Source organism: Amblyomma mixtum, chromosome 8 (genome assembly GCF_055824585.1).
Source record: "Amblyomma mixtum isolate Tamu chromosome 8, ASM5582458v1, whole genome shotgun sequence".
NCBI lineage: Eukaryota > Metazoa > Arthropoda > Arachnida > Ixodida > Ixodidae > Amblyomma > Amblyomma mixtum.
The window spans coordinates 82,883,933-82,909,760 of record NC_143019.1 but is presented as its reverse complement, the minus strand read 5'-3'; the positions used below and the strand labels follow the sequence as shown (position 1 = coordinate 82,909,760).

Here is a 25,828-nt window from a genome sequence, read left to right as displayed (position 1 = left end):
AGACGACGCAGGTGCATCGCTGAAGCGCCGGACAAGTAGTGTTTTTTAACCTCCACCGAGATGCAAACACGAGAGTGCACGAAGTCGCCAAGATGCAGGCAAGTGTGTTGAAACAGAAAGCACGCATTTTGAGCAAAGAAAGTATCCAAGGAATTTCGCATGCATTACTTCATTCTTTCTTTTCCTCTTTTAATGTACTGGCCCCACCCAAGGCCGATGCTCAAAGAAGGCGCACTTCGACGGAGACAGAGAAAAGCACAGTGAAGGCCGGAGTCACGGCGCTGATAAGTATGCCTCCTGGCCTACTTCTAGCAATAGATTCAACGAACGCTGCACCTTGTGAACAATGGTATGCACATGAAGACCGGTAAACAGTGGTGACGAGTGTCTTCACAGCCCGTACTATTATTGTTCTTGCCAAAGAAGCAATGCAAGTCAACTGAGAACGGTTCATGCCGAGAAGGAACGTAACGAAGACGTGGCTTATCGTCTCTTCACATACCTTGCAGGCGCTGACAGCCTTCTCGGCTAGTAGTCCGCGCACAATAAACGGGCATTTTACCCAGTAATATGCCACCCGAAAAACTCACACCAAGCTTACTTTCTTTGTAGTTCAGCGCTTTCTTGTTTGATGGCGCACACGGTCTCGAAGAACACTGCTGGGACCCGGTTGCCGAAATCTAACTCCTCAGACGCTACGCCCAGACACGTGCTAGACAGGAAGAGCAGATAAGTGTTATTGCGAGCATGCAGAGAAAGATTAAAAGAGGAGCGGGGAACTGTGAGGGAGTTGGAGAAAGTTTGATGTGCTCCGCCGCATTCGAAGGAGATGTGTTGAAGCCGAAGGAAGTCCTGCATCCGCTTACTTGGAGATCCGGTGGCGTAAGAAATACAGCTGTGTGGTTTCTTAACGGACATACGTCTGTCCTGTCCAAAATATAACAGGAATTAAAAGTATCCACACTTCTCATCCTATGAACATACCAGAAGTCGTCAACGGAAATGTTTTTTTGTTTCAGTCGCAGCACACCACAAAATAACAAATGTAATTTTCCTGCACGCGCTGATCTGGGTTCAATCAATGCCGGCCATTCATTGGCCGATAGATGAAAAACGTTAGCATGCTTCCGCCTAATTGTGTTCAGGAAAGTAAAAACAGCGCTAAATTGTAGACAAACCACACAGAAACACGGACAGGACGGGCGCTGACTCTAAGTTTGTTGAAAGCCACATGTTGCATACATATCGCGCGAAGAATGTGAACGCATGCGCATTTTTTACACACACACACACACACACACACACACACACACACACACACGCACGCACACACACACACACGCACACGCACGCACACACACAGACACACACACACACACACACACAGACAGACACACACACACACGCACACGCACAAACACACGCACACGCACATGCACACACACACACACACACACACACGGACACGCACACACGCACGCACACACACACACACGCACATGCACACGCACACACGCACGCACACGCACACACACAGACAATAATTTCTCATAATCGCGTATTCTTTAACAATCTGTGCTCACTTAATCGTAGGGAGATAGAAGGGGTGCTGACGCACATGCCACCCCTCTCTTTGATAAAAAAAGGCTTCTGAGAGCTCGGGAGCTAATCTATCCTTACTTCTGGTTAGAATTTTAATCTCTTCAAGTCGTGGTGCACAGTGCTTTTTATTTTCATCAATGCAAGAGCGGCAATGGGCGGGTAGGTTTTCGAACGAATCTGATGCGTTCCCTAACGACCTTCTATGTTCCCCGGCACGCTCGTTGACGCAGCGTCCAGTCTGACCGACGTACACCTTGCCACATGTAAGGGGGATCTCGTAGACCACTCCCGTGACACACCTTACGTAGGGCTTTGAGTGCTTCTTACCACACCCAAATGTTCCTTTAGCACCGCTGCTAATCTTGGAGCCCGTCTTGGCCAATTTGCAGGGGGTGGGGAAGACCATGGGGACACCGTACTTGTTGCCAACTCATTTTAAATTGTGGGACACCTTGTGCATATACGGTATCATCACTGGTTTGGCTTCACCGAAATGTTCTTTCCGCTGTTGCCCTTTTGGGTTTCCCTTAATTTTCTGCAGCAGTGCCTCGGTTACAGCAGCCAAGACGTGGTCAGGGAACCCTGCTTTACGCAGTGTGTTCACCTCGCCCTGGAAGCTCGCCCGCATCATGTGAGAGCGCGACTTGAAGAGTGCTCATTCCATAGAAATAGTGGCGATGACCCTCAAAACAGTTTTGGATTGAGCCGAATCAGACGGTAAAAAATCTTTCTTTTCACTGGGCACGTAGCGCCAGCAAACACTTCAGTCTCTCAGCTTAATATGAAGGTCCAAAAACTTACTGGAGGCGGTACTGCTCAGGAAGCTCAAATGTGAAAGCGAGCCCCTTCCCATGTTTGCGAACATTTCTAAAATTTTCATGGCAATCTCCTCATAGCGGCCTGTGTCATGTCTCTTTAAAATCACTGAAAAATCATCAAGATGTCTAAAAATTATTAGGACAGTTCCGTCGTCATTTAGTGATGCCACAATGTTGTCAATGAATGCGAGAAAAATGTTACATAAAACTGGCGCGACCCATGAGCCGATGCAAATGCCCTGCCATTGTAGGAACCGCGGGTTGTCAAACTGGATGAAGGTTGACTTAATATAAAACTCTAAAAGATACATAAACTATCTACACTCACTCTTGCCTTATTTTGAAATGCAATAGTGCCGCTTGCTTCAATACATTGTCGAACAGCAATGAACCGGTCGCTATGGGGCACAGAGTAAAAAAGATCTACAACATCTATAGAGAAGGCGTAACCAACCTACTTTTCCCTCTCCAACACGCCCTCTACATACCGTATGATTCGGCTCAATCCAAAACTGTTAAGAGGGCTATCGCCACCCTTTCTATGGAATCAGCACTCCTCAAATCGTGCTCTCACATGATGCGGACAAGCTTCCAGGGCGAGGTGAACAGACTGAGTAAAGCAGGGTTCCCTGACCACGTCTTGGCTGCCGCTCTCTGGCCACTGCAAGGCCGCATTAAGCTATCGCTGCAGCCGATCACGCCTCGTGTTAACCTGCACCACACTCTTGCGCTGTTCATTGCACATCGCCGTCTTCATCGACTTCATCATCTGCGGTGAGGCAGATTGGATTTTGCGCGGCAGGTGAAAGAATCCTGCGTGTAGGACGCAGCATGAGAACTTTCTCAAGACATGCCGCACTGGTGGAATGATAAGGCTCCTTTTACAAGCGAAAAGGTTCGCATCGGCCAAACAAGCGTATGCATCAATGACAGGCTGCGAGAACACCAGGCTTCCTTCGCTTCTACTGATGGACCAAACTTGTCCCGTCATTGCCATGAGTGCGGCACTACCCGATGTTCAGCAATCTGAAATTCCGTGGCACGGGCAAAGAACAGCGGAAAATTCTCGAAGCTGGCTACATCAGGATGCATGGTGCGATTGCATTAAACTATCGCCGCTCTGCTTGCTCGGGAAAAAAAAAAATGTGCGCTATTATATCACACCGAGACAGAACAGCGCGTGTAACGAAGACACACGAAGAAGAATACGTACAGGTGGGCTAACAACAAAGTTGTTAACAATTTTGTTTTTATTCACCACTCGTGTACGTCTTTTTCTCCCTGTCCTCATTCTGCGCGCTGTTTTGTTGCACTACGCAGTAACAACTAGGCCGACACCTTGCTCTTGTAAACTTATATATCACGTGCAGTGAATTCGTTGTTGATCTTCCATCTGCTATTGTCGGATGTTTGGTGCTGATTGCTACTGTGTATGCACTATTCGTCTCGCTGGGAAACTGGTTTTCTTCAGTAAACCGTAGTTGTTATTCCAGTCGCCGTAAGTCTGGCTTCCTTTTCTTGTCCTTGAACTGTACGAACGCTTTCCTCATAAGTATCTTTATTCCCGTCTACTACTCATGACGTTGCAGTATCTAGATATACTTCTTTAAAAACTTCTCACCTGTGTCGGCATTTATTTGCGAGCATGAAAAATTACTGGTGGGCTATTCGTTATAGCTTTTTGTCCGTAGGTTCTCACTTTGACAGCCTAGCAGTGGCAAGGGTATGCCCAAACACGGAGGTAGTAAGATATCTTTGCCTTGCAATTGTATTTCTGACATTATGCAGGAACAAGGTATCCTTGACAGTACAAAACAAAATCAACCGGGGTCAAGAGGACGTCCAAGTTTGTTACTGCTTCCTTCCCCGTATTTTATATCAGAACTTTATCAGTTTAGTCCGTTTTTTTCGTGTTATCTTGATTTTTTCCTTCCATTGTGCACGCTTTTGCTGAGGAATTTCAGTGAGCTTTTGCTTCCCCACTGGCTGCACCTTCTCTTTTTGCCTTTCTTCATTTTTCCGGTGTTCCGGGATATTTCTCATGCCTTTTTGTGGTGACGGGCTTACTCTCTCTCTCTCCTTGACACCTCATTTTTTTCAACTTTCCCGTAATTGGCTGTCTTATGCCACTGTGTTTCTTAACAGTAGTCTTTCGAGGTCAATCGCACTTCCTCTTCATCGAGGTTCATCTCCCATCCCTCCTGCCTGGCCAACTATCATTCAAATTCGGGTTCTCCAATTTTTTATCCTCTCCCTCGATGTGAACGCAAAATATGAAACCTTACCAATGATGACCACACTAGCCCGCACGAAGACAAGTCATCCTGTCGAAACATTGCCAAGCGTACTGAGGCCGCTCTTTCACTTCTGTTCATTTTCTGGGCTGTCATTTATCAATAACATTATCTTGGCACAAAAATTGCAGCTTTATTAGTAAAAAGCTCTAGTCACACTCTGATGCAAAGAAAGCGGCAAATACCTTTAGGGAAGGCTGTCCCGGCTGCTGTTGCTATATTAACAGAAAAGCATAGTTCCTCTTCTATGGTGGGCTTCAGAAACGTGCGCAATCTTTTTTCTTCGATTTTAATAGAATCGATTAGTGGTTGCGCAACCGAACCGGCAATCCACTAAGTGGACTGAAATTTAATAAATATTCTCAGTTCTCTCTCTTACATTCTACCAATAGATATAATTGTAAGCTCTCTCTGAATACAGCGAATGCCATTGTCTTGGCCTTTATTAAAACCATTGAATTGAAATCCTGTAATAAATACTGTTTCCCTTATAGACTTGGCCGACATATCCGACCACTAGAATGGTTTCTGGTGCCAACAGTGTGAACTATATGCGATGAACTTGCCAGCCTCTAAAATTTGAACCAATTTCTTTAGCAAGTTACTAAAAAAGCTTTTTATTGAAATGGTTTCTTTTAACGCACACAGAGAAACAACACCCTCTCTTTTCAAAATCTTCAAGTCCAAATTCTCCTAATTAGAAATTATAAGATATAATTCTTTTTTTTTTGTATGTTTGAATTTTTTCCTCGAGTCATGCTGTTATCTACCCGGCAAAACCTTCCAGTGACCCAGGCAGGCCTAAATTTGTAGTCGCTCCTTTGGATTGTAAACAAATATTTATTGGTCAATATTGATATATACGCTCGCCGCCATCTCCACGTCGCCGCTTTGTTTGTCCACCGCCGGGAAACTAGGCTGTGCGACAGTTGGAGATGACGTCACCGGACAGTCAACTTCGTGGATACCTTCTGCCCATCATCATGCTGAAGAAGAAAGCGTCAGTGTGTGTAGATAATGTTGAAACGGATTCTTTGGTTGACACTGGTGCCCCTGTTTCAGTTATGAGCCTTTCATTTAAGAACCGCCTTCAACAGAAAGTTATATTTATGTGGGACAGAATGAGTACGCTTACTGCGGACTTGGGGTGAACGTTTAGTTCTGGTTGGTCTGTGGTGATATTAAGTTGCGCTTGGTGACAAGTGCTGCAGAACAGAATTCGTTGTATTGAGACGCGCCGCACATGACGTGATCTTGGGTGTTGACTTTTTGCGCGAGTGTGGTGAAACACTAGACATCAGTGCCGATAAAATTTGTTGAAAGCCAGACATTATCAACACGTTAGTGGATAATATGTCCCAACATCATGAAGGAGTGCTCTCCCTGAGAGAAGATGCGCTGCTGCCTGCGGTGACGGCAAAATTTATGCCTGTGAAATCATCCCATCATTTCGTGGGCACGAGCTTATTACTCGTCGAGCCAAATGTCTCGAACGGGAAAAAAATATTTTGGTGCCACGCGCCGTCGTGAATGCAATGGATGATCGCACATACCTCTGGACTGTAAACGCGTCAGTGGAGCCTGTTCGTCTTCCTTCTGGTTCAGGACTCGCGAGATTTGAGAACCATGTGATCCACACCATTTAATCTATTTCTGATTGCAAAGGAGCTGCGAAAGGGAACTGTCAATATTGTGTTGAGTTTGAGCGTGTTGTCAACAAACCGCTACTGTCTAGTGAACAGCGTACGCTGCAAGCAATTTTCATGAATCATGCGCAAGTGTTCGACTTTGCCTCCAACGGATCGGGTAACCATTTCCCCAGCCTCTCGACTACAGCATGAAATTAATACAGGAACCGGAACCCCTATTCGCAAGAAACCTTACAGAGCCTCCCCGGTAGAACGCAAGATAATTCAAGAACAGCTGGACGAAACACTGCAGAGAGGAGTCATTCGAGAATCTTCGAATCCTTGATCTCCACCTATGATCCTAGTGCAAAAAAAAAGAAAATTCTTGGCGATTATGCGTTGAGTGAAGTCGTTTAAATGCGCTAACAAAGAAAGACGCATACTCCTTACCTCGTATTGACGACGCAGTCGATATTCTGTATTGGGCGTCATATTTCTCCTCTCTTGATTCGGGATCTGGTCATTGGAAATTTCTTTGCATCCATCCGACCATGAGAAAACAGCTTAGTAACCCCAGATGGTGGGCACGAATTTAGTGTGATGCTGTTTGGATATACAACACCCCTGAATGTTCACTGTCCTTCATGGATTAAATGGGGAAATATGCATCTGTTACCTGGATGATGTCATCATTTTCAGGAATGCCTTCCAAGAGCACTATGAAAGACCGTATTGTTCTTGAATGCATCGGCACAATGGGACTCCTTTTCAACAAAAATCATTTTAGGAACCGGCAACCTCTAGTTGTTGCCTTCCTGGCCAACAAGGATAGTGTCAGACCGGATCCGCAGAAGATCGCTGCAGTCCGAGATTTCGAAACTCCACGCACCCTAAAAAAGCCTTCGGAGCTTTCTAAGATTCTTCTTATTTTATAGGCTTCGTTGCTGGCTCTGCGCAGATTGCCCACCCCTCAATTCTCTTCTGCATAAAGATTCGCAGTCTCACGACTTATTTTTCATTTATTTGGTACCTGCTTCCTCAATCGGCGTTAAAGCAGGGGGTCATCTTTACATGCATAAAAACAGGAAATTATGCACTTAATATGTGAAAAAAGGCTTAATTTGGTATAACATTATTAACGTATGGTAGTAAAGCATTATATTCATACTGTGATCTGACAAAGATGACAGTGTGTTTTATCTTTTAAACTTACGACTTTAAAAAGAAGGTCGTAAGTTTAAAATTGTGGTCCTTTTCGAAGCATAGGACGGTAGCTTAAGATTATTTTTCCATACGAGTTTTAGAAGCATCAATATATTTCAGCCAAAGATTTTTCTTCCAGTATTAAGATGTGGCCGTTGAAGTTCGCTTTCTCTTTCTCACACGCTGTCTTGTCATATTTTCCCAGAAAGAAACGGACTAGTCAGCTCAGGCTGTTCGCCCGTTTTTCCACATATTCTTGCGTGGATGGGTGTCAAGAGGTTCCTTATTTATTCTATTCTCCATCATTCACGTTGAAACTGTTTCGCTTCATTTGGAGTGCGTTCTGTATTGCTATGAGGGCTTCACAGGACGAAGTAGTCTGTAATGAGTAAAGTCTTTAGCAAATGTTGTCATTTTCGTTCAAGAGTTACTATGTTCCACAAGAGGTACACAGCCCCACGATGGGGCACATTCCAGAGCACGAAACCATATACTCCGCCAGAAAAAATGCTTACCAACGTTGCCATCTCACTGATATGCTAAATGCTGTCGAAATCAAGATTCTAAGGTGCTACTTCTTTAAGTTCGATAGAGTCAATTTGGGCAAGAGCTGGCAGCGGTGGTTTGTGCTTGATGAGCTTCTTGTTGGCATCCTTCTTAGGCATCGAGCAGTAGAACCTGTCCCAAAAGTTCGCTTCTCCCCAGCGGAGGTAATTCGCCGCCCGCATGTAGAGGCGCAGGTCTTCGTCCAGAGAACCAGGGGCAACCTCGTCGACAAGCACAATGATCAATCTGTTGACGTTGTCCTCCAGGGCTTTCTGATGCGCCAGTCGGAACTCCCAGCGACACCACTCGCTTGCCACGAAGTTCCTGCAGCAGTGAGAACGCATCCTCAACTTTCGCCGTGAACCTTTATTTATGTCTATGTCACCCAGGATCTAAAGAGAGGCATCCCTGGAACATAACTACTAACTCCTCATAAATTTCTTTCCTCCACCTTGCTGATGTAAAATAATCCACAGGTTGAGAATAACAATGTGATGTATTTAGTTTTATTGTCCCCAGACAAATGCGAGAGATCAAATTCAGCATTTATCGGTACACTTCACCTTTTCTTCTGAAACAACAGTGAATCAATCCAACAGCATTTATTCCGAGCATGTGGGTTACGTTTCATAGCTCGCGTTATTCTTAAATTCGAAGGGTGGGTTAGCGACCTTTAGCAAAATATTCTGTACATCCATCAATTCGGTCAAACAAAATGCACGCAGCTTACTTCTAAAAAAAACCCGCTCTGTACTCGGGTGATATTTTCAGCTACGCATGGCTACCTGTTACGGCTTACTGTCCCCAACCATGGAATTAGAAAGGCGCTGAAACCTTGTCATGAAGAAGCGTATGCAAAGGTCAGTGTAATTTCGTTTCATGGAGGGGCAGCCGTGACAATTTTTTCTGTGCAGTAGAAAAGGCTCCAATTGTCATGCATCTCCTCAGTTGGCTTTCAAGAATCGCCCAAGTCCAAACTCCTAAAGAAATCAAAAGTGGCCGGAAGAGTTTGACCTCAAAAATCGGGCATAGCCTTAGCGTCACATCGATGTAGACGATCGCAAAGTGCTAGTCAGCAACAGCATTCCACTGCGGCCGTTGCTTTCAAACATGAAAATTTAACAGGACAACAGAAAAGATATTAAGACATATAACCTTTGAATTCTTCTAAATCAACAGACCAAGAATGCATTTTATTTGGTGGTTTTCTTTGCCCAGAACTATTTGGTTCCAGCAGGCGGGGAGCGATAAGTCGTTAGGATTGAGGAAGAGCCGTGCACTAATTTATGCGCATGAAAGAAAACACGTTTACCGGGTGAGGAGAAGCACTGTCCTTCTGGAGCAAGCGACAGCATCGCGGATGATGTCCTGCAGCAGGAAACCGCCTTTGAAGTTCCGCTCGTAGGTGCAGTAGGATAAGCCGACAGCCTCTAGTCCCGGTATCAGCTGCTCATGGACCCAGCCTGCATCTTTGCTGCTGAATGATAGGAACACGTCGAACGCCTTTTCTGCATCCAGGTCCCGCTCCTTGATGCAATGCAAGAAGCTGCAGACACCTCGCATGTTCAGCCAGTCCTTCAGGTAGCGTTCGCAGTAAAAGTACACCGCTGAGAGTGTTAGGATGACTGCCAGCATCACTGTGCAAGACAAAGAAAGGTGATGAATTGCAGTAGCCCATTGCTGGCGCAAGAGCTATGTACAAAGTCCACACAGGGTTCAAGCCCACAAATTCGTCACCGCTCTACACGCACCGAAGGCGTAGAGCAGGCACGTCATGTATACTGGAGATGATGGAGGGCAAAGTTGGTTTTCGCCTAAGGTGATAATTGCCCTCTTTGACACAAGTGCGTTGAAGCTTTCTGCGCATGTGATAAGTCTTGAATCCCGAATCTGTCAGAGAGAAACGTAGATACAGCAAAGCGATGGAGTAAAAAAGCGCAAGATGGAGCAAAGAACCGGTTAATCGCAAAAATAAAAATAATTTAGAATGACAGATTATGCCATTTTCAAGTTCCCGCTTTCCCTGATTACTCTATACGATGAGAGGTTAGGCTTACCACATTGTCGTGAGCGTCTAGCCACTGCTTGAATGAATAATCCTCACATCCGCACTGGTATGGATTTCCGGATAGCCACAAAGAAGTCAGGTTGCGCTCCAAAACCAGGCCATGCGGAAGTTTCCTCAGCTTGTTGCCCCTAACATCGAGGGAGTGCACTTTGCCAGGAAGGGTGCTCGCACTCAGGATTGAAATTCGATTGTTTTGTAGAAACAGCGCTTCCACATGAGGAGCGAGTTTTTTGAAAGAGGCATCAAGCTCTTCGAGGCGGTTGTCGCGCAGATCCAAGTGAGTCGTGTTTTCAGGCAACACTTTTGGCAACTGGTTCAGGTCCGCCGACGAGCAGTTCACGACGATGTCTCGGTTTCCGAATCCACCATCATGGCAGGTGCAGCTACAGCCCTGCTCACAGTCGTCCTGCCAGTTGTTCAAGTTCGCCTCTGTCAAGCTGCGAAGCGATTTTCTTTTCATCCACGGTGGGCTCTGACACATCGGTTTCCGCGTTAAGCGCACTTCACTGTCGTGCCGTACAAGCCAGGCCAATCTGCAGTCACATAGCAAAGGGTTGTCTGCAACAGGGAAACAAAATAAATATAGCGCTGATACTGGTAGATATGAAAGGCGTTAGTTTAATGAACATATTAATGCCCCTCTCATAGAAATGAAAACTTCGAGTGTTAGATTGGCAGCAACAGCACTACTATTCAGCGGCGCTGTGTTATATTGGGTAATGAGATTTCTTTCGTCTTCATCATGGCATAATGTTGGCTAGAATGCAGCCGGCAGCTGTATGCGTCATCAGCGCAAGCACACGAGTGCCATACAAGGCACCACCGTCGGCGTTAAAGATGGCGAAACTCTATGTCACCGCCACTGATGTCATTGTCATTCATTTAGCTTCCCTAGAAGACACAACATCGCGTTTTGCTCCACGTGTTACCTGTTATAAAATAGTTCTGCCTTATGAACCCGAGGTGCGAAAGCCACCGCGATGGTTCAGTGGTTATGGCGCTCGGCTTCTCACCAGAAATCCGTGGGTTCGATCCCAGCCGCGACGGTCGAATTTCGATGTTAGCGAAATTCTAGAGGTCCGTGTATTTTACGATGTCAGAGCATGATAAAGAACCCTTTATAGTCGAAATTTCCGGCGCTCTTCACTACGGCGCCTGGGACATAAACCATAAACTGATCTAAGGTGCAAAAATACCAAAACTTTTGCACAAGGAAATATTAATACCAGTTGTAATACTTAAACACTGAGGTTAATCTAGAATCCCACATGCTCTGAATATAAGGGCGTGCCGATTTTCGACCCTTTTCGGCTGCTTTCTCGTTCATCAGTGCTCTATTTGTGATTTGAAGTTTGCGTTTAATGCTTTGCCTTGTGAGCAACGCAACCTCCTTCTTCAGTCTTAAAAGTACTGCTGATTACATTGTCAATGACTTTTATTATGTTCTGTTCGACCTCCGAGGTTGAATCGGAATGCCAATTCTCGGGAAAGGACCCAAATTTTTTGATTGATGTGAATATCTAATCGATATGGGTAAAATGTTGTCCCCGGTTGCATTCCTCGGATTTTATAAATCATATTTTATAAATCTGTCGGAGTTTAAAGGCTTGAGAAAAGTTTAACACCAAAGTAGGTTGATTATGGTGTGGTATACGATGCAATCGTTATCAAACAATGTGAGTTTTGATTCGACATTACAAGGCGGGTCTTTGATGTAAATTAGGAACAATAAAATATACAGCACTACTTAGAAAGAGGTAAGGAAATGTGACAGCTTACGGTCCAGGGTCACGTTTGGTGCAGCTTTCATGCGTTGCGGAAAATCCCTCCGGCGAAGCAAAGCAATCCGATTTCCTGCGAGGCCGAGACCCCTCAGGCGCACAGTACCTGTGAAGGCGCCTTCTACGCTGGTGATGTTGTTTCCCATCAGGGAGATGTAGGCGAGGAACGCGTTTCGTCCAAATTCACCCCTTTCTAAGTACTGTATTTGATTGAAGGCGGCATCAAAGTATTTCAGGTTTACGAGGTGTCTCATGGAACCATTAAGAGAAACCAACTGATTGCTCCGTAAATGCAGGCCTTCAACAGTTACGAGACCCCGGAACGCGTTCCTACCAACCCAGTGAATGTGGTTTTCACTCAGATGCAACTCCAGAAGGTCCGTATTGTCTCTGAAGCTATCGTCGGGAACGTGGCTGATGAAGTTGTTCCTGAGAGATAGCTTTTTTAAACCTCCGAGATATTTAAGCGCGTCGGTGATGCGAGTTATGTGATTGGAAGATAATTTAAGTTCCTTGATTCGGCGTGTGTGCGTGAACATCTCTGTCACGATGGTCAGCTGATTTCCCTCCATGTTTAGAAATTCCAAGTTGGATTCAGTGCTAAAAACCGACGAGTTTACGTAACTTAACTTGTTTTTTCTGAGATCCAGACGACGCAGCGTTTTGAGAGATTTGAAAGCTGTAGGCTCTATGTCGGTTATCTGGTTGTCGCCCATGCGAATCACTTCAATAGCGGATATTGATGACACGAACTTAGGTACCACGTCAATCTTGTTGTGCGAGAGTTTGATTTCTTTGAGGCACGGCATCCTTGATTTGGCAAGTTCATTGATGTCTGCTATTAAGTTGCTCTCCAGGTCGATTTTCTGAAAAGAATTGCAGTGAAATAATCAAGAGCAGCCCGCTACCGAAATCAACTTCACCAAGCCGGAAAAACAAAACAATAAACAATGGAACAAAGTAACGCATAAGAGTTTTCTTTTTACTTCTCGCGTATATTGCTTGGAATAAAAAAACCTAATAGCTTTAATCGGTTGGGATCATAGAGTTTCTTACTATTACCTAGAGGGAAAGCTGGCGGCGCTGCACTTCAGCCACCATGGACGCCCAAAGCATCATGGGGCGGTGAGCTACTTGTTGCGAGACAGTCGTAGTTTATCGGGAACACGGAGTGGCACTACTGAGATGTTTCATTCCGAAAACGCTGTTCGTGTTGGCGCAGACGACTTTCACGAGAACGCAGTGCGCAAAAACCATAGTAGTAAAAACGCATAGACACACGATGCCAATAAAAGGTTTCACTTTTCCGAAATGCCATTAAAAAACTTCTTAAAGTATCTAAGCAACAACATTTTTTTTGAAAACATATTTACTTTTAAAAATGTGCCTGTTAATTACGAAATATTAGCTTTTGTAGTGTTCAATGCTTGGCCAATAGGAGAGCGAGTCGTCTCTTATTTTGGGCAAACTTTGCACTTAAATGCTTTTCTGCTCGTTTGTTGCAATCATTAGACAATATATTGAATGTTAGGACATTTGTAGTTATCAAACAGCTTTATTTTTCTATTATTTTTTGGCCAAAAGTTGCAATTCCGCAACAAGTAGCTCACCGCCCCATGATGCTTTGAGCGCCCATGGTGGCTGAAGTGGTCTCGAGGGGTCGCCATGCAAACTCCCATAGACGGGCTGCCAGCTTTCCCTCTAGGTAATAGTAAGAAACTCTATGGTTGGGATAGTACTTGTGCCAGATGGCTGCCTGATTTTCGACTTTATATGTTAAATTTTCTCTCGTATATACAATGTTTACCCTACCGATCTCGAAGGAAACACAATAAATGAAAGCAGATTTCTCTTATATTTGCTCCGCTTTAAATGTCTCCAGTCTTTGGCTACCTCCAACCAGCCCGGGCTCTACAAGAAAACTCCTCTCCAGATACCGTAGCCATGAAGTGTGATCGACTGATATCCCCGATTAGCTATAGTATGGAACCACGAGTGCCGTCCCAGGAAATGCACCATCGAAGGAGGAAGAATGCATTTCCATCGCCTACCGCCGTAATATAACTCGCTTCTTGTACCTCCTCAAATCGGCAACAGCTTTTTTTTTCTAAACCGGCGGTCACTTCTAGGGTAATGCACGGGCTCGGTGAATGTTTTAAAATGAGAACACGACTCAGAAGGGCGAGGCTTTCTTGTAGACCGAAACATGTGGCCTGAAACAGCTGTTCTCCGCAATTCCGCACATAGAGCATTAGAAAACACTATATAAGTAGGAGCATCAGTTTTTATAATTTTGTTGTTTTTTGTACGATCATTTTGTTTGTATGTTTTTTCACTGTACTGCTGCGCTGTATGTTGTGTATGACATACTATTAACCAGCACACCAAGAACCCAAAAGCTAACATTGTATAACTAGGAGCCATCATTTTTGTATTACTGATTAGTTTGCTGTACTGTACATATTTTTTTCTTTTTGAAATTTATGTAACCACTCCCCTCAATAATGCGTCTGGCCCTGAGAGCACACGAAATAAATAAATAAATAAATAAATAAATAAATAAATAAATAAATAAATAAATAAATAAATAAATAAATAAATAAATAAATAAATAAATAAATAAATAAATGCAGGTGAGCCAAAGTAGACAAGACATAACAAAACGTTTACATATCATGGAAAAACGTATCGGGTTCAAAAACATCGTATGTTATCTTCTTTGGGGATCCGAACTTCACACTTTGTGAAATTTCTGAACTAATATTTCTGAGTCCCTTGTGGCATATAATTTATTTCCAGAAATTTACAGCGTTGCCGTAACAATGTTTCATTCTTCCTATTGTAACATTTTGTGTGAAATATAAAAATTGCGTTGCCAACAAAAAACGCCACGTAACAATTGAAAACAAGAAGTCTAGTGTGTGTGTGTGTGTGTGCGCACGCGCGTGTGCCTGCGTGCGTGTGTGTGTGTGAGTGCGCGTTGCCGTGCGTGCGTGCGTCTGTGTGTGTCCACTAACTTTTGTCCATCAAGTTTAGCATGCAATACATCGTGCAACAATATTCGTCTGCCACGGGATCAATCAAAGGAGAAAAGCATGCAGCTTCGCTGCTGTCGCAGGTCTTTCGAGTTTGCTATGCCTTTATTGTTACGCAGTCCTCAACCAGAGAACGGGCTCACTCAAAGGTCTCGAAAATATGGCACAGTACATGCCGGCTAACGTTCCGAATCTGCGCATGAGCTTCGATATGAGCAATAGCGGACTAAACATTGATTTCAATAAACTGTAATTTTTTAAACTCCACTGATGAGCACGCCAGAGCATTGAATGAGTTTTGTAAGCTTCGAAATCTTTCCACTTTCCACGTTTGCACGCTAGGGGTGCATACCCTCTGAGGCACAGTATTGAGAAGCCGGTTTTAATTATTAAGGCGGAAGCCTTTAATGCCTCATCGTTGTAAGCAGTAGTTGTCGACAGAAATGTCACGCTTTTCAATTGGTCGAAACAGTCGCGACGTCAGAGTGCGCGAATTTCAAACGAGGCCAATTGTACTTTACCTAGTAACCATGCGACCAATTAAAGGGATCGTAGAGTGATGCTCCAAGTAAGTGGGACTGAGTTTATTTAATTGCTTATTCACCCAATTAGCCTAATTAACCCTTCTAATCAGGCCAGATAAATTAATAAAACTGAGTAGGAAATTGGACGAGTTCGGGAATCGAACCCCGGTCTCCGGAGTGCGAGACGAGCATGCTAACCACTCCGCCATGCCAGCTCGATGGTTTGGAATGAACAAAGGTGCGCCTAGTCAATACGGTGTCTTCGTTCACTCCCATCTTCCTTCCTTCCCGTAACGGCGAGGTTCAGGTGTCCATCGAGATATGCGAGACAGATACAATTCCTTTCCTCAAAAACCAATTTACCGACGAGCAAGGCGTAGAACCGAACGGGCGATGGCGTTCTATGGACTACCTGACAGCGTTGCAAGACGCTGTCGCGTTTCACTCTTAGAAGCCTAACATCTTAATAACGCATCAGTGACACAAGCAGCTACACTGCGCTTAAGGCTTTCGCCTCACCGTACTTTAGGTCCACAAAGTGCCTCCTGAATTTTTTATGACCATCACCATCATCAACGTAACCACGCTCACGTCAGTGCAAAGGCCTCTCCCATGTCTTTCCAATTAATCAGCTAACCCTGTCCTTCGTATGTTACGGCCACCGTCCCCGCAAACTTCTTAATCTGAAAAGACCACGTAACATTCTGCCACCACTTACTACGCTTGCCTTCTCTTGGAATCCACTCCGTTAACCTTAATGACCAGCGGTTACCTCGACTGCGCATTACACGCTCTGCCCAATCCCATTTCATACTATTGATTTGGACTAGGACGTCATTAACTGGGGTTTGTTCCCTTAACCACCCTGCCCGCTAGGGGTCTCTTTTAATGTTACACCTATCATTTTTGTTTTCATAGCTCGATGCGTTGTCCTTAACCTAAGCTGGACCCTTTTCGCTAGTCTTAAGTGTCTGCCCCTTAGGTGAGTACCGGTAAGACACAGCTGTCTTATACTTTTCTATTGATGGATATTGGCAAACTGCCATTCATGATCTGAGAAAACCTGCCATATGCGCTTCACCCCATTCTTATTCTTTGTTTTTTTCCTCTCTTGATATAGATCATAAGCAGCCGCATGTTTTTACCATTTCCAACACTCCGCTACTAATTGAGAACTGCTGTTTCTTTTAAAGGCTGTTGAACATTACTTTGGTTTTCTGGATGTTAATTTTTAGACCTACCGTTCTGCTCTGCCTGTATAACTCACGGATCATGTTTTGCAGTTCATGTCCTGAATGACTAATGAAGGCAGTATCATAAACGATTCGCAGATTGCATAGGTATTCTCCACTAACCCTTATCGCCAACTTTCCCACTCCAGGCCTAGGAACACCTGACACCATTCCTTACCAGAATTTTATTGCAGACTTTATCGAATACTGCAGTAGCTGTGCTCTCATTATATATATCTTTCAGTATTTTTACAAAAGTCTCTTCTGCACCCTGATTCCGCAGTGCCTGCATGACAGCTGAGGTTTCCTTTTGAGCCAAATATTTTTTCGTAATCAATGACAGCTATATATCAGGGTTGGTTATATTCTGCGCATTTTTCTATCACCTGATTGATAACGTGACTATAGTATATTTTTGAGTATCCTTTACGGAAGCCCGCCTGATCATTTGATTGATGGAAGTCTGAGGTTGACCTAACTCTATTAGCAATTGTCTTACTAAATAAAGTGTAGGCAACGGGCACTAAGCAGATCGGTCTGCAATTTCTCAAATCCTTGACATCTCCTCTCATTTAAATACATGTAAAATTAGCATTCTTCGTAGCTTCTGGTACAACAGAGGTCATTGGCAATGCGCGTGCAGAGTGGCTGCTTTTTCGAGCATAATCTCACCTCCGTCCTTCAGCAGCTCGGCTGTTACCTGATCGTCGCCTGCATTGACCCTAAGGCTTTTTTTAACTACCTCTTTCGTTACAGGCTGGATGTCCCTATGCTCTGCGCAACTGCCTCTCTCATTAAGGTTCTGATTACATTGGCTACTATATATATTTGCGTAGAACACTTCAGCTGCTTCAAATATCTTATCCACATTGCTAATGACATTGTACTCTTTTTCTCTTAGCTCATGCATGTGGTTTTTACCTACGTCTATACAGTTCTTCACTCCTTTTAGGCTTCCTCTGTTATTTAGATCATGCTGGATTCTCTCCATATTCACCTTCCTTATGTCGGCTACCTTTCACTTATTTATTGATTTTGATAGCTCTGTCATTCCTTTTCTGTCTGCAGGCTTAGACGCTGTCATGATTTGGTGTTTCTAAAAGATCCTTCGTCACTTGACCGTATCCTGTCGAGCTATTCTGCCGTCTACTTCGACTTCGCACTCCGTAATGATATCTGGGAGGTTATCATTCCCTGTTTTAAGATTGAGATGGTCTTGCTCGGTTAAAGCCGAATATTTTGTTTTGTAGTGATATTCAGTATTTCTCTACATTGCCCCTCGCCGCTAACTCGTTAATGGGCTTCCTCTTCCCTAGTTTATTTAGTTCTGTCTTCAAGTCTAAGCTAAAGCAAAACCTTACCATTCCGTGGGCGCTACAAGGCACCTTTTCGGGGACCTCCACTTCCTGCACGATGCCTCAGTTGGCGCATAGTGTGGCCTATTTTATCTTTAGTCTCACCACTGGGGCTTCGGCCAGTCCACTTCCTGTTCTCCTGGTTGCAGGAGAAGGTTTCATGATCCGTACATTATTTCTGCCTGCGAACTCTTCTGATAACTTGCCTCTGCTATTCCTAGAGCCTTGATGATAGTCGCCTACTGCCTGGTCTCCAGCCTGCTTCTTTTCTACCATTGAATTGAAGTCGCCCGTCAGTACAGAACTCCTCTGCTGTCACTTACATCTTGATTTGTAAGGAATCTCACACCTACTTTCTTTCTGCCCGCTATTCCACGATACAACACGGCAACGTATTGGTTGCGCGAGTCCAGTACCTTTCGAGGGTGATCTTTCAAATAAAGCAGGTTTGGAACGAGCTGTAATGTATTTTGGTCTTCCAAGAGGCTCGTTATTGCTCCTATGCTGTTTTTTGGCCCCTTTGTTTAGTAAACATGTTACCTGTAGGTTCACACTAAATTTTTTTTATTCAGTGCGTGGTTCTATAAGCATAGACATTGCCTGGTCCTAAGGGTGTGCTTAGGCGACCTATCGGTAAACCTACTAGGCCTAGGCGAGAACACCAGGCCGTTCAAAACACATGATCAAGCCCGACAATGTGTGCGATGTGAATGGGCAAAACCCGCATGCTCTAGAGTGATTGGTAAGGCGAAATATGAAACTTATGCACCCTACACCTATGTTTTGGAGATGCGAGAAGCCAAAATATGGGACCCAGATTTGAACACTTCGTCACAGCGCCCTTTTCATCTCTTCTTGGCGGTGCTTTAAGATGGCTTCTAAGAGTGTTTGATGGGGGTAGATGGTTTGACATCATTTTAAAACGCAGAACTACACAGGGGCAGGACGCTCGAAGGAAATATTCTAAAAGCTTGGACTTACACTTGCCTTACTGAAGCGACGCATGTATTGAAGCACGGGCCTTAATACCGGGCCGATAAAAAGTTCGAATGAGTCAATTCCATTTCCAGACTTGCAAAACAACATAGCTCGATTTAGTTCGTTCTTACTATAAATAACTATGTCACTTTTCTGACAAAGGGCAAACTCGTTTTTCAATTCATACTTTGGGTGCAACAAACTTTCAGTAGCGCCTATACCAATATAATTTTTTTTTTACTTTCGTGGAAAAAGTTGTGTTTAACTGTGCTGAATATTGTTCACTTAGTTGTACCCTGCAACTACCTATGGGCTGATTTTCAAATTGTGTTCCACGTACAGAGCTCTTATGTGCTGCACGGCAATGATTTCATGGAACCACAGTCGTCAGCCGATCCAGAGGAACACAGAAGATATACTTAACCAAGCGCAGCGCTCCACTTATTTTACTTGCTCTTTAGCCACTGTGTCTAGTAATCCTTCAAGAAAGTGTCCCTCCGAGAAATCATAAAGATAGCACTGAGTATCGGAGCATTTGAAGCTGTCGCGGTGGGGTCCTGAATTCAAGCTCGTTGTAACTCTCAGTAAGAGTAGATAACATAACTCACCACACTATACATAAACTTTCCATACTATACACTATAAAAGAAATAATGAGAAAAAAATAAATTGGCTTACCTCTAAGTAATCCAAGCCGTGAAACAGGCCATTTACTACCGTAATGCGGTTTCTGGCTAGTCGGACTTCTCTTAAATTTCTTGATGTCTTGAAGAGAACGGGCGAAATGTGCTGGATCTTGTTGTGCGACAACAACAGGACCTCCAGTTTGGTAACACCAGTCAGATATCCGTCGTCCACCTCTTCAATGTTGTTGTATCGTAAGTCCAACGACCATAAATCGGGCAAATATAGAGAACCCTGCAGAACTTTGAAGGTATTTTCACTTGCACTGATATGATACAAGCCCTTAGCAGCGCTCAAACCACTTGGAAGATTGTTCAGCGTAGTTTTTTTCAAGTAAATTTTGAACAGTTTGGTAGCCGAACCCATGGCAGTTTCTCCGATGTCGCGCAAAGGGCAACGAATGATAGTGAGATCACGTATTTTCAGATTGGAAAACCACTCGGCTGGCAGATCGGTGACTGAGACGTTTCTGATTGTGAGCCTTTTGATAGTGATGCCTTTCATCATGGTCATGTCTGCTTCGATTTTTTCACCGTTCGGCAAATCACCACACGTCACTCGAGCTCCGGCCGCCGTAGTGGAGCAGACGCAGGTCTTTAGCACCGGACAGGTACTGGTGAATTTCTTCCGATAAAGGGGCAGCTTGAACATAGGATAGCCAGAAATGCATGAAACGGCTAGAGTGCAGACTAGGGCAACAGCACGAATGGTAGCCATTCTTGACGACTAATGTTTCCAGGTAATTCTGAGCGGTTTAATGCCTTGAGCTTTTGACGGACAACTACGGGCTAGAAGGAGATTCGTAATATGGGAGCCTGTCACAAGCACGAAGAGAAGAGCTTGGTCAAGGCACTAGCAAGAAGCCAGGCAACCTTTTGGAGACGAACGTATGTATCGCAGCATCTAGGAGCTTCACGATGTTCCAGAGGAGTAGTCCGTACCAGTGTCATCAAAGTCCGTAATTTTTTTGCCGTCGACCCACCAAAACTTTGCTGCCGGAGTTTAGAAGCTCGTATTTTTTTTTTCTAACAGGCTGGGCTCCGCGTAGAAAGAGCGAATTGCTTGGGAGCTACGTATGCGCGACGCCAGTGTAGAGTTATCCGTCCCGGTAAGTAGGAAGAATCTGCTCTGCCTGAACTCTGAATACAATGCGCGTACCAGTTACACAAAACAGGGTGCCCCATAAGACTCACTCTTATATCACTCTCTTTGGAGTCGGACCTTTTCAGTTTGATGGCGCGAAGCGACTTGGGACAATGCCTTTTGTGAGGCCCGCCTAGCGCGAAGACATCACGCACGCCGCAGAGACACGCACGTTACGATGTTATGCGAGGCAGAGGAGGTGTTAGGGAGGGCTAGGAACCGCTTCTACGTCCTGAGCTTCTTACAAAAAAGATACCACGAGCTCGAGGAAATCCTGTATCCGCTGCTTTCGGGCATTCGCTATCTCAAGAAAGGCAGTTGTTTGCTTTCTATTCGAAGTGACGACTGTCTTGAGCAAACTATAAACGAAATCAAAACAGTTTCATTTTCCTGTTGTCACGATCACTATGGGCCCTAAACGCGAAAGGGGTTGTTCTAGAGGCTTGCGGGTAAAAATAGGAAGTGTTTGGGGCACTACACAATGAAATTGTTAAAAATTAAGTTAGTCTGCCCGTGCGAATGTGGGGTTCTGCAAAGACAGACTCCCAAAAAGCCTGCCGAGACTTTCTTAATGGCAGGCTTCTCTCAAGAGAAACACAGCTACTTGGCAATCTCAGCCAAACACACAGACTAACATGGACACCTGGTCACGAAGGACTAGCTGGAAATGAGGTAGCCAACGATCTAGCCCGAGATTTAACCCACCGGGCGGATCCTCATCCCTACCCCACGCCCATGCCTAGCACCTATGGTGACAGATTAGAATATATTCGGCTGGAGCGCAGAAAATACCCACCCCCTCACATAAAACTAGACTCCTCCGCAGCCATAGACTGGAGGAAACTTCAGACCAACACTTTCCCTAACTTGTTCATCCTACACAAGATTAGCCCCACTCAATATCAGAATACATGCCCTTGGTGTGGAGCTTGCCCTACGCTCTACCACATATCGTGGGAATGCACAACGAAACCAAAACACTTAACTGTATCCAACCCGACATATGAGCAGTGGGAGGTGGCCCTGACCAGCGAGACCCTGGATCAGCAACTTAAGTTGGTTCAGCAAGTCCGTCTGTCAGCGAAAGCCAGTGGCGCCTTGGACTAGGGGTGCCACCCAAGTTGCTCGAGCAACCTTCCTCATTTTAAATAAAAGTTTTCCTCTCTCTTATGTTGTGCACCCCCGGGACTTCTCTATCTTTCACTAAAACCATCCAAAATACGAGCGTACACAGTGCGAGTGAATCTTCATTTCTATGTTGCCATAAAAATGTGTGTGCTTCTCTTAGCACTGAATGGCTATTGTGTAAATTAGAAAAGTAATAGATACGCCACCAGAGGTGAGCAAGAATATCGCTGTACAGTACCAGCTGTACGGCTTGGGGCCGTCTTTAGGATATTTTTTTTATAAAAAGAAAAGCTGAAAACAGGATATGTTACTATATACATTCTCTGCGCGACAAATATGGGCAAGAAACCATTGAGGGCATTGTATGCTAGGACGCAGTAGGGAACCCTGAGCGCCTCTTTAGTAATGCTGATCACGAACGCAAGAAGTGACCAGTAGCACTAATTTTTCTAGCAGCAAACACAAGTTTTTCATCATTTTGCTGTCTTCGCTAGTTTGTCTCCATTTTTTCAAGAAATCGAAAACCAACACATTTTTGCGAGACAACATCTCCGGAAATAAACGCGCACTTACGACTTTCCACGTCCATTTAGTTATACATCTGGATGTGAGACATGTTCGCTCAATTCCTGAACTGGGCTTACCAGCTTCATCGTGGCTAAGGCAAATTCCACACAAATGTGCCCGCTGAGGTTCAATGTGATTACAGTGAAATCCTGCTGAGCTAACCGTCTGGCCACATCCTTCCGCAAATTGTTTGAACCAGTAATTCTTACAGTACTGATCGCAAAAGCGCAACACTCTCCACCGTTTTTATGCCCCGTCTGGGTGCACTTTTCTACTGGCCTGGCAGAGGTTCGCCACAACCTGTCAAAGCTTTCTTTCAGAATGGTTGTAATCACCAATCCCAAAGAAGGCCTAGAAGCAGCTTTCGGACAAATTCCAAGCATGTTTATGTCATTTGTGGTCAACAAAAGCTTAAAACGGCAGGAAGAAACACAACCTCCATCGAAGGCAAATCTCCACAAAAATAATGGATAAATTCGCGCTCACAAAATTGCTGCCTAATCATACGCGATTTAATGATTAACATACTCTGAAATTTCTTTTTACCTCACTTTGAAACTAAGTTTATCGTTTTCCTGCAACTTTGCGGACAAGGTCCGAAATTGTAGGGGGCACTGTCTTTAGTATGCGCCATAGCAACCCCGTTTAGAGGTTTCTACAGAATCAACATCGGTTCCAGTGAGCCGGGTATTGCGTTAAATTGGTGCGCTGCTCACTCAGTTTTGTCAGTAATCATCCGCAAAAATGCACTCAGTGGAACTTGAAGCGTAAAAACACTACATGAGCCACTAAGTACCCCTCATCACTTCGGAGCAGCAAAGTTACTCTTAAGTCATTGTCATTTCCGTTTCTGCGGTGTGAAAAAACAAATCGCTCCGCTATACTAATCCATTTTGATCTTGCTCCGGGAAAGAATTCTGAAAGGAGAAGCAAGCAGGAAGGTGCTCACTTCCATCTCCTTTGCCTTCGCGCTAAGATCAAAGATACGTCACATCGGCAGTCTGGAACATGTTCGCCTTTTAGATGCAACTGTAAGTCGGAGAAAAGTCCAAAATAGATGCTTACCTGCAAGGAGCTCAAGCCGTCAAAGAGCCCGTTCAGTTCCTTGATACGGTTTTTCCCTATATGCACTTCTCTCAGATTTATTGTTTTCATGAAAAGCATGGGCGGTAGGTGCTCGATCCTGTTGTGCGACAATACCAGGTGCTCCAGCTTGGGCATTCCCATCAGATATCCTTCGTCCACCTCTTCAATGCTGTTGTATCGTAGGTCGAGCTTGCGTAGTTCAGGTAATAGCAGTGGCCCTTGAAGAATCTTGAAGGCGTTCATCGTCGCAATGATGCATCGCAAGCCCTTCGCGGCGCTTAAACCGCTTGGTAGAGAGTTTAGCATAGTTTTCTTCAAATGAATGCTGGAAACTTTTTTTGCAGAACCTGCAGCACTTTCTCTGATGTCGCGCACGGGGCAATTAAAGATATCGAGTTCATTTATCGTGCGATTGTATAGAAAATTATCCGGCAGCTCGGTCAGTGAGACATTGAGGAACGTGAGTGTTCTGAAAGCGACACCCTCTAATGCGTCCATATCTGTGCCAATTTCCTGAGGGTTGGTAACATGACTGCACGACGCGACGGCTCCGGTCTTTGAGACGACGCAGGTGCATCGCTGAAGCGCCGGACAAGTAGTGTTTTTTAACCTCCACCGAGATGCAAACACGAGAGTGCACGAAGTCGCCAAGATGCAGGCAAGTGTGTTGAAACAGAAAGCACGCATTTTGAGCAAAGAAAGTATCCAAGGAATTTCGCATGCATTACTTCATTCTTTTTTTTCCTCTTTTAATGTACTAGCTGGCCCCACCCAAGGCCGATGCTCAAAGAAGGCGCACTTCGACGGAGACTGAGGAAAGCACAGTGCAGGCCGCAGTCACGGCGTTGATAAGTATGCCACCTGGCCTACTTCTAGCAATAGATTAAACGAACGCTGCACCCTGTGAACAATGGTATGCACATGACGACCGGTAAACAGTGGTGACCAGTGTCTTCACAGCCCGTACTATTATTGTTCTTGCGAAAGAAGCAATGCAAGTCAACTGAGAACGGTTCATGCCGGGAAGGAACGTAACAAAGACGTGGCTTATCGTCTCTTCACATACCTTGCAGGTGCCGACAGCCTTCTCAGCTAGCACTCCGCGCACAATAGACGGGCATTTTACCCCGTAATATGCCACCCGAAAAACTCACACCAAGCTTCCTTTCTTTGTAGTTCGGCGCTTTCTTGTTTGATGGCGCACACGGTTTCAAAGAACACTGCTGGGACCCGGTTGCCGAAATCTAACTCCTCAGACGCTATGCCCAGACACGTGCTAGACAGGAAGAGCAGATAAGTGTTATTGCGAGCATGCAGAGAAAGATTAAAAGGGGAGCGGGGAACTGTGAGGGAGTTGGAGAAAGTTTGACGTGCTCCGCCACATTCGAAGGAGATGTGTTGAACTCGAAGGAAGTCCTGCATCCGCTTGCTTTAGAGATCCGGTGGCGTAAGAAATACAGCTGTGTGGTTTCTTAACGGAGATACGTCTGTCCTCGCCAAAATATAACAGGAATCAAAAGTATACACACTTTTCATCCTATGAACATACCAGAAGTCGTCAACGGAAATATTTTTTGTTTTTGCCGCAGCACACCGCAAAATAACAAATGTAATTTTCCTGCTCGCGCTGATCTGGGTTCAATCAATGCCGGCCATTCATTGGCCGATAGATGAAAAAAGTTAGCATGCTTCCGCCTAATTGTGTTCAGGAAAGTAAAAACAGCGCTAAATTGTACACAAACCACACAGAAACACGGACAGGACGGGCGCTGACTCCAACTAAGTTTGTTGAAAGCCACATGTTGCATACATATCGCGCGAAGAATGTGAACGCATGCGGATTTTTTACACACACACACACACACACACACACACACACACACACACACACACACACACACACACACACACACACACACACACACACACACACACACACACACACACACACACACACACACACACGCACGCACGCACGCACGCACGCACGCACGCACACACACACACAGACACACACACACACACACACACACAGACAGACATACACACACACAGACACACACACACACACGCACACGCACATGCACACAAACACGCACACGCACATGCACACACACACACACACACGGACACGCACGCACGCACGCACACACACA

At 44.9% G+C, this 25,828-nt stretch overlaps 2 protein-coding genes across 3 annotated transcripts; both read right to left on the bottom strand.

Moving 5' to 3' along the window:
- Positions 1-7,917: 7,917 nt before the first annotated feature.
- Positions 7,918-20,982, bottom strand: LOC149333233 (protein toll-like). Of its 2 annotated transcripts, XM_089556008.1 has the most exons (6): positions 19,743-20,982; positions 11,939-12,806; positions 10,149-10,717; positions 9,843-9,981; positions 9,404-9,728; positions 7,918-8,415 (listed from the first exon to the last, which is right to left on the bottom strand). In XM_089556008.1, the coding sequence occupies exons 1-6, from the start codon at positions 20,463-20,465 to the stop codon at positions 8,109-8,111; spliced, it is 2,931 nt and encodes a 976-aa protein (XP_089412134.1). In that variant the 5' UTR covers positions 20,466-20,982; the 3' UTR covers positions 7,918-8,108. The 2 variants fall into 2 exon arrangements, with proteins under 2 accessions (XP_089412134.1, XP_089412135.1); XM_089556009.1 differs by lacking the exon at positions 19,743-20,982 and having other exon boundaries at positions 11,939-12,936.
- Positions 20,537-24,485, bottom strand: LOC149333232 (uncharacterized). Its single transcript, XM_089557682.1, has 2 exons — positions 23,652-24,485; positions 20,537-20,563 (listed from the first exon to the last, which is right to left on the bottom strand). Exons 1-2 carry the CDS (start codon positions 24,357-24,359, stop codon positions 20,537-20,539), a joined length of 735 nt encoding a protein of 244 aa, XP_089413808.1. The 5' UTR covers positions 24,360-24,485.
- Between the last annotated feature and the right edge of the window lie 1,343 nt (positions 24,486-25,828).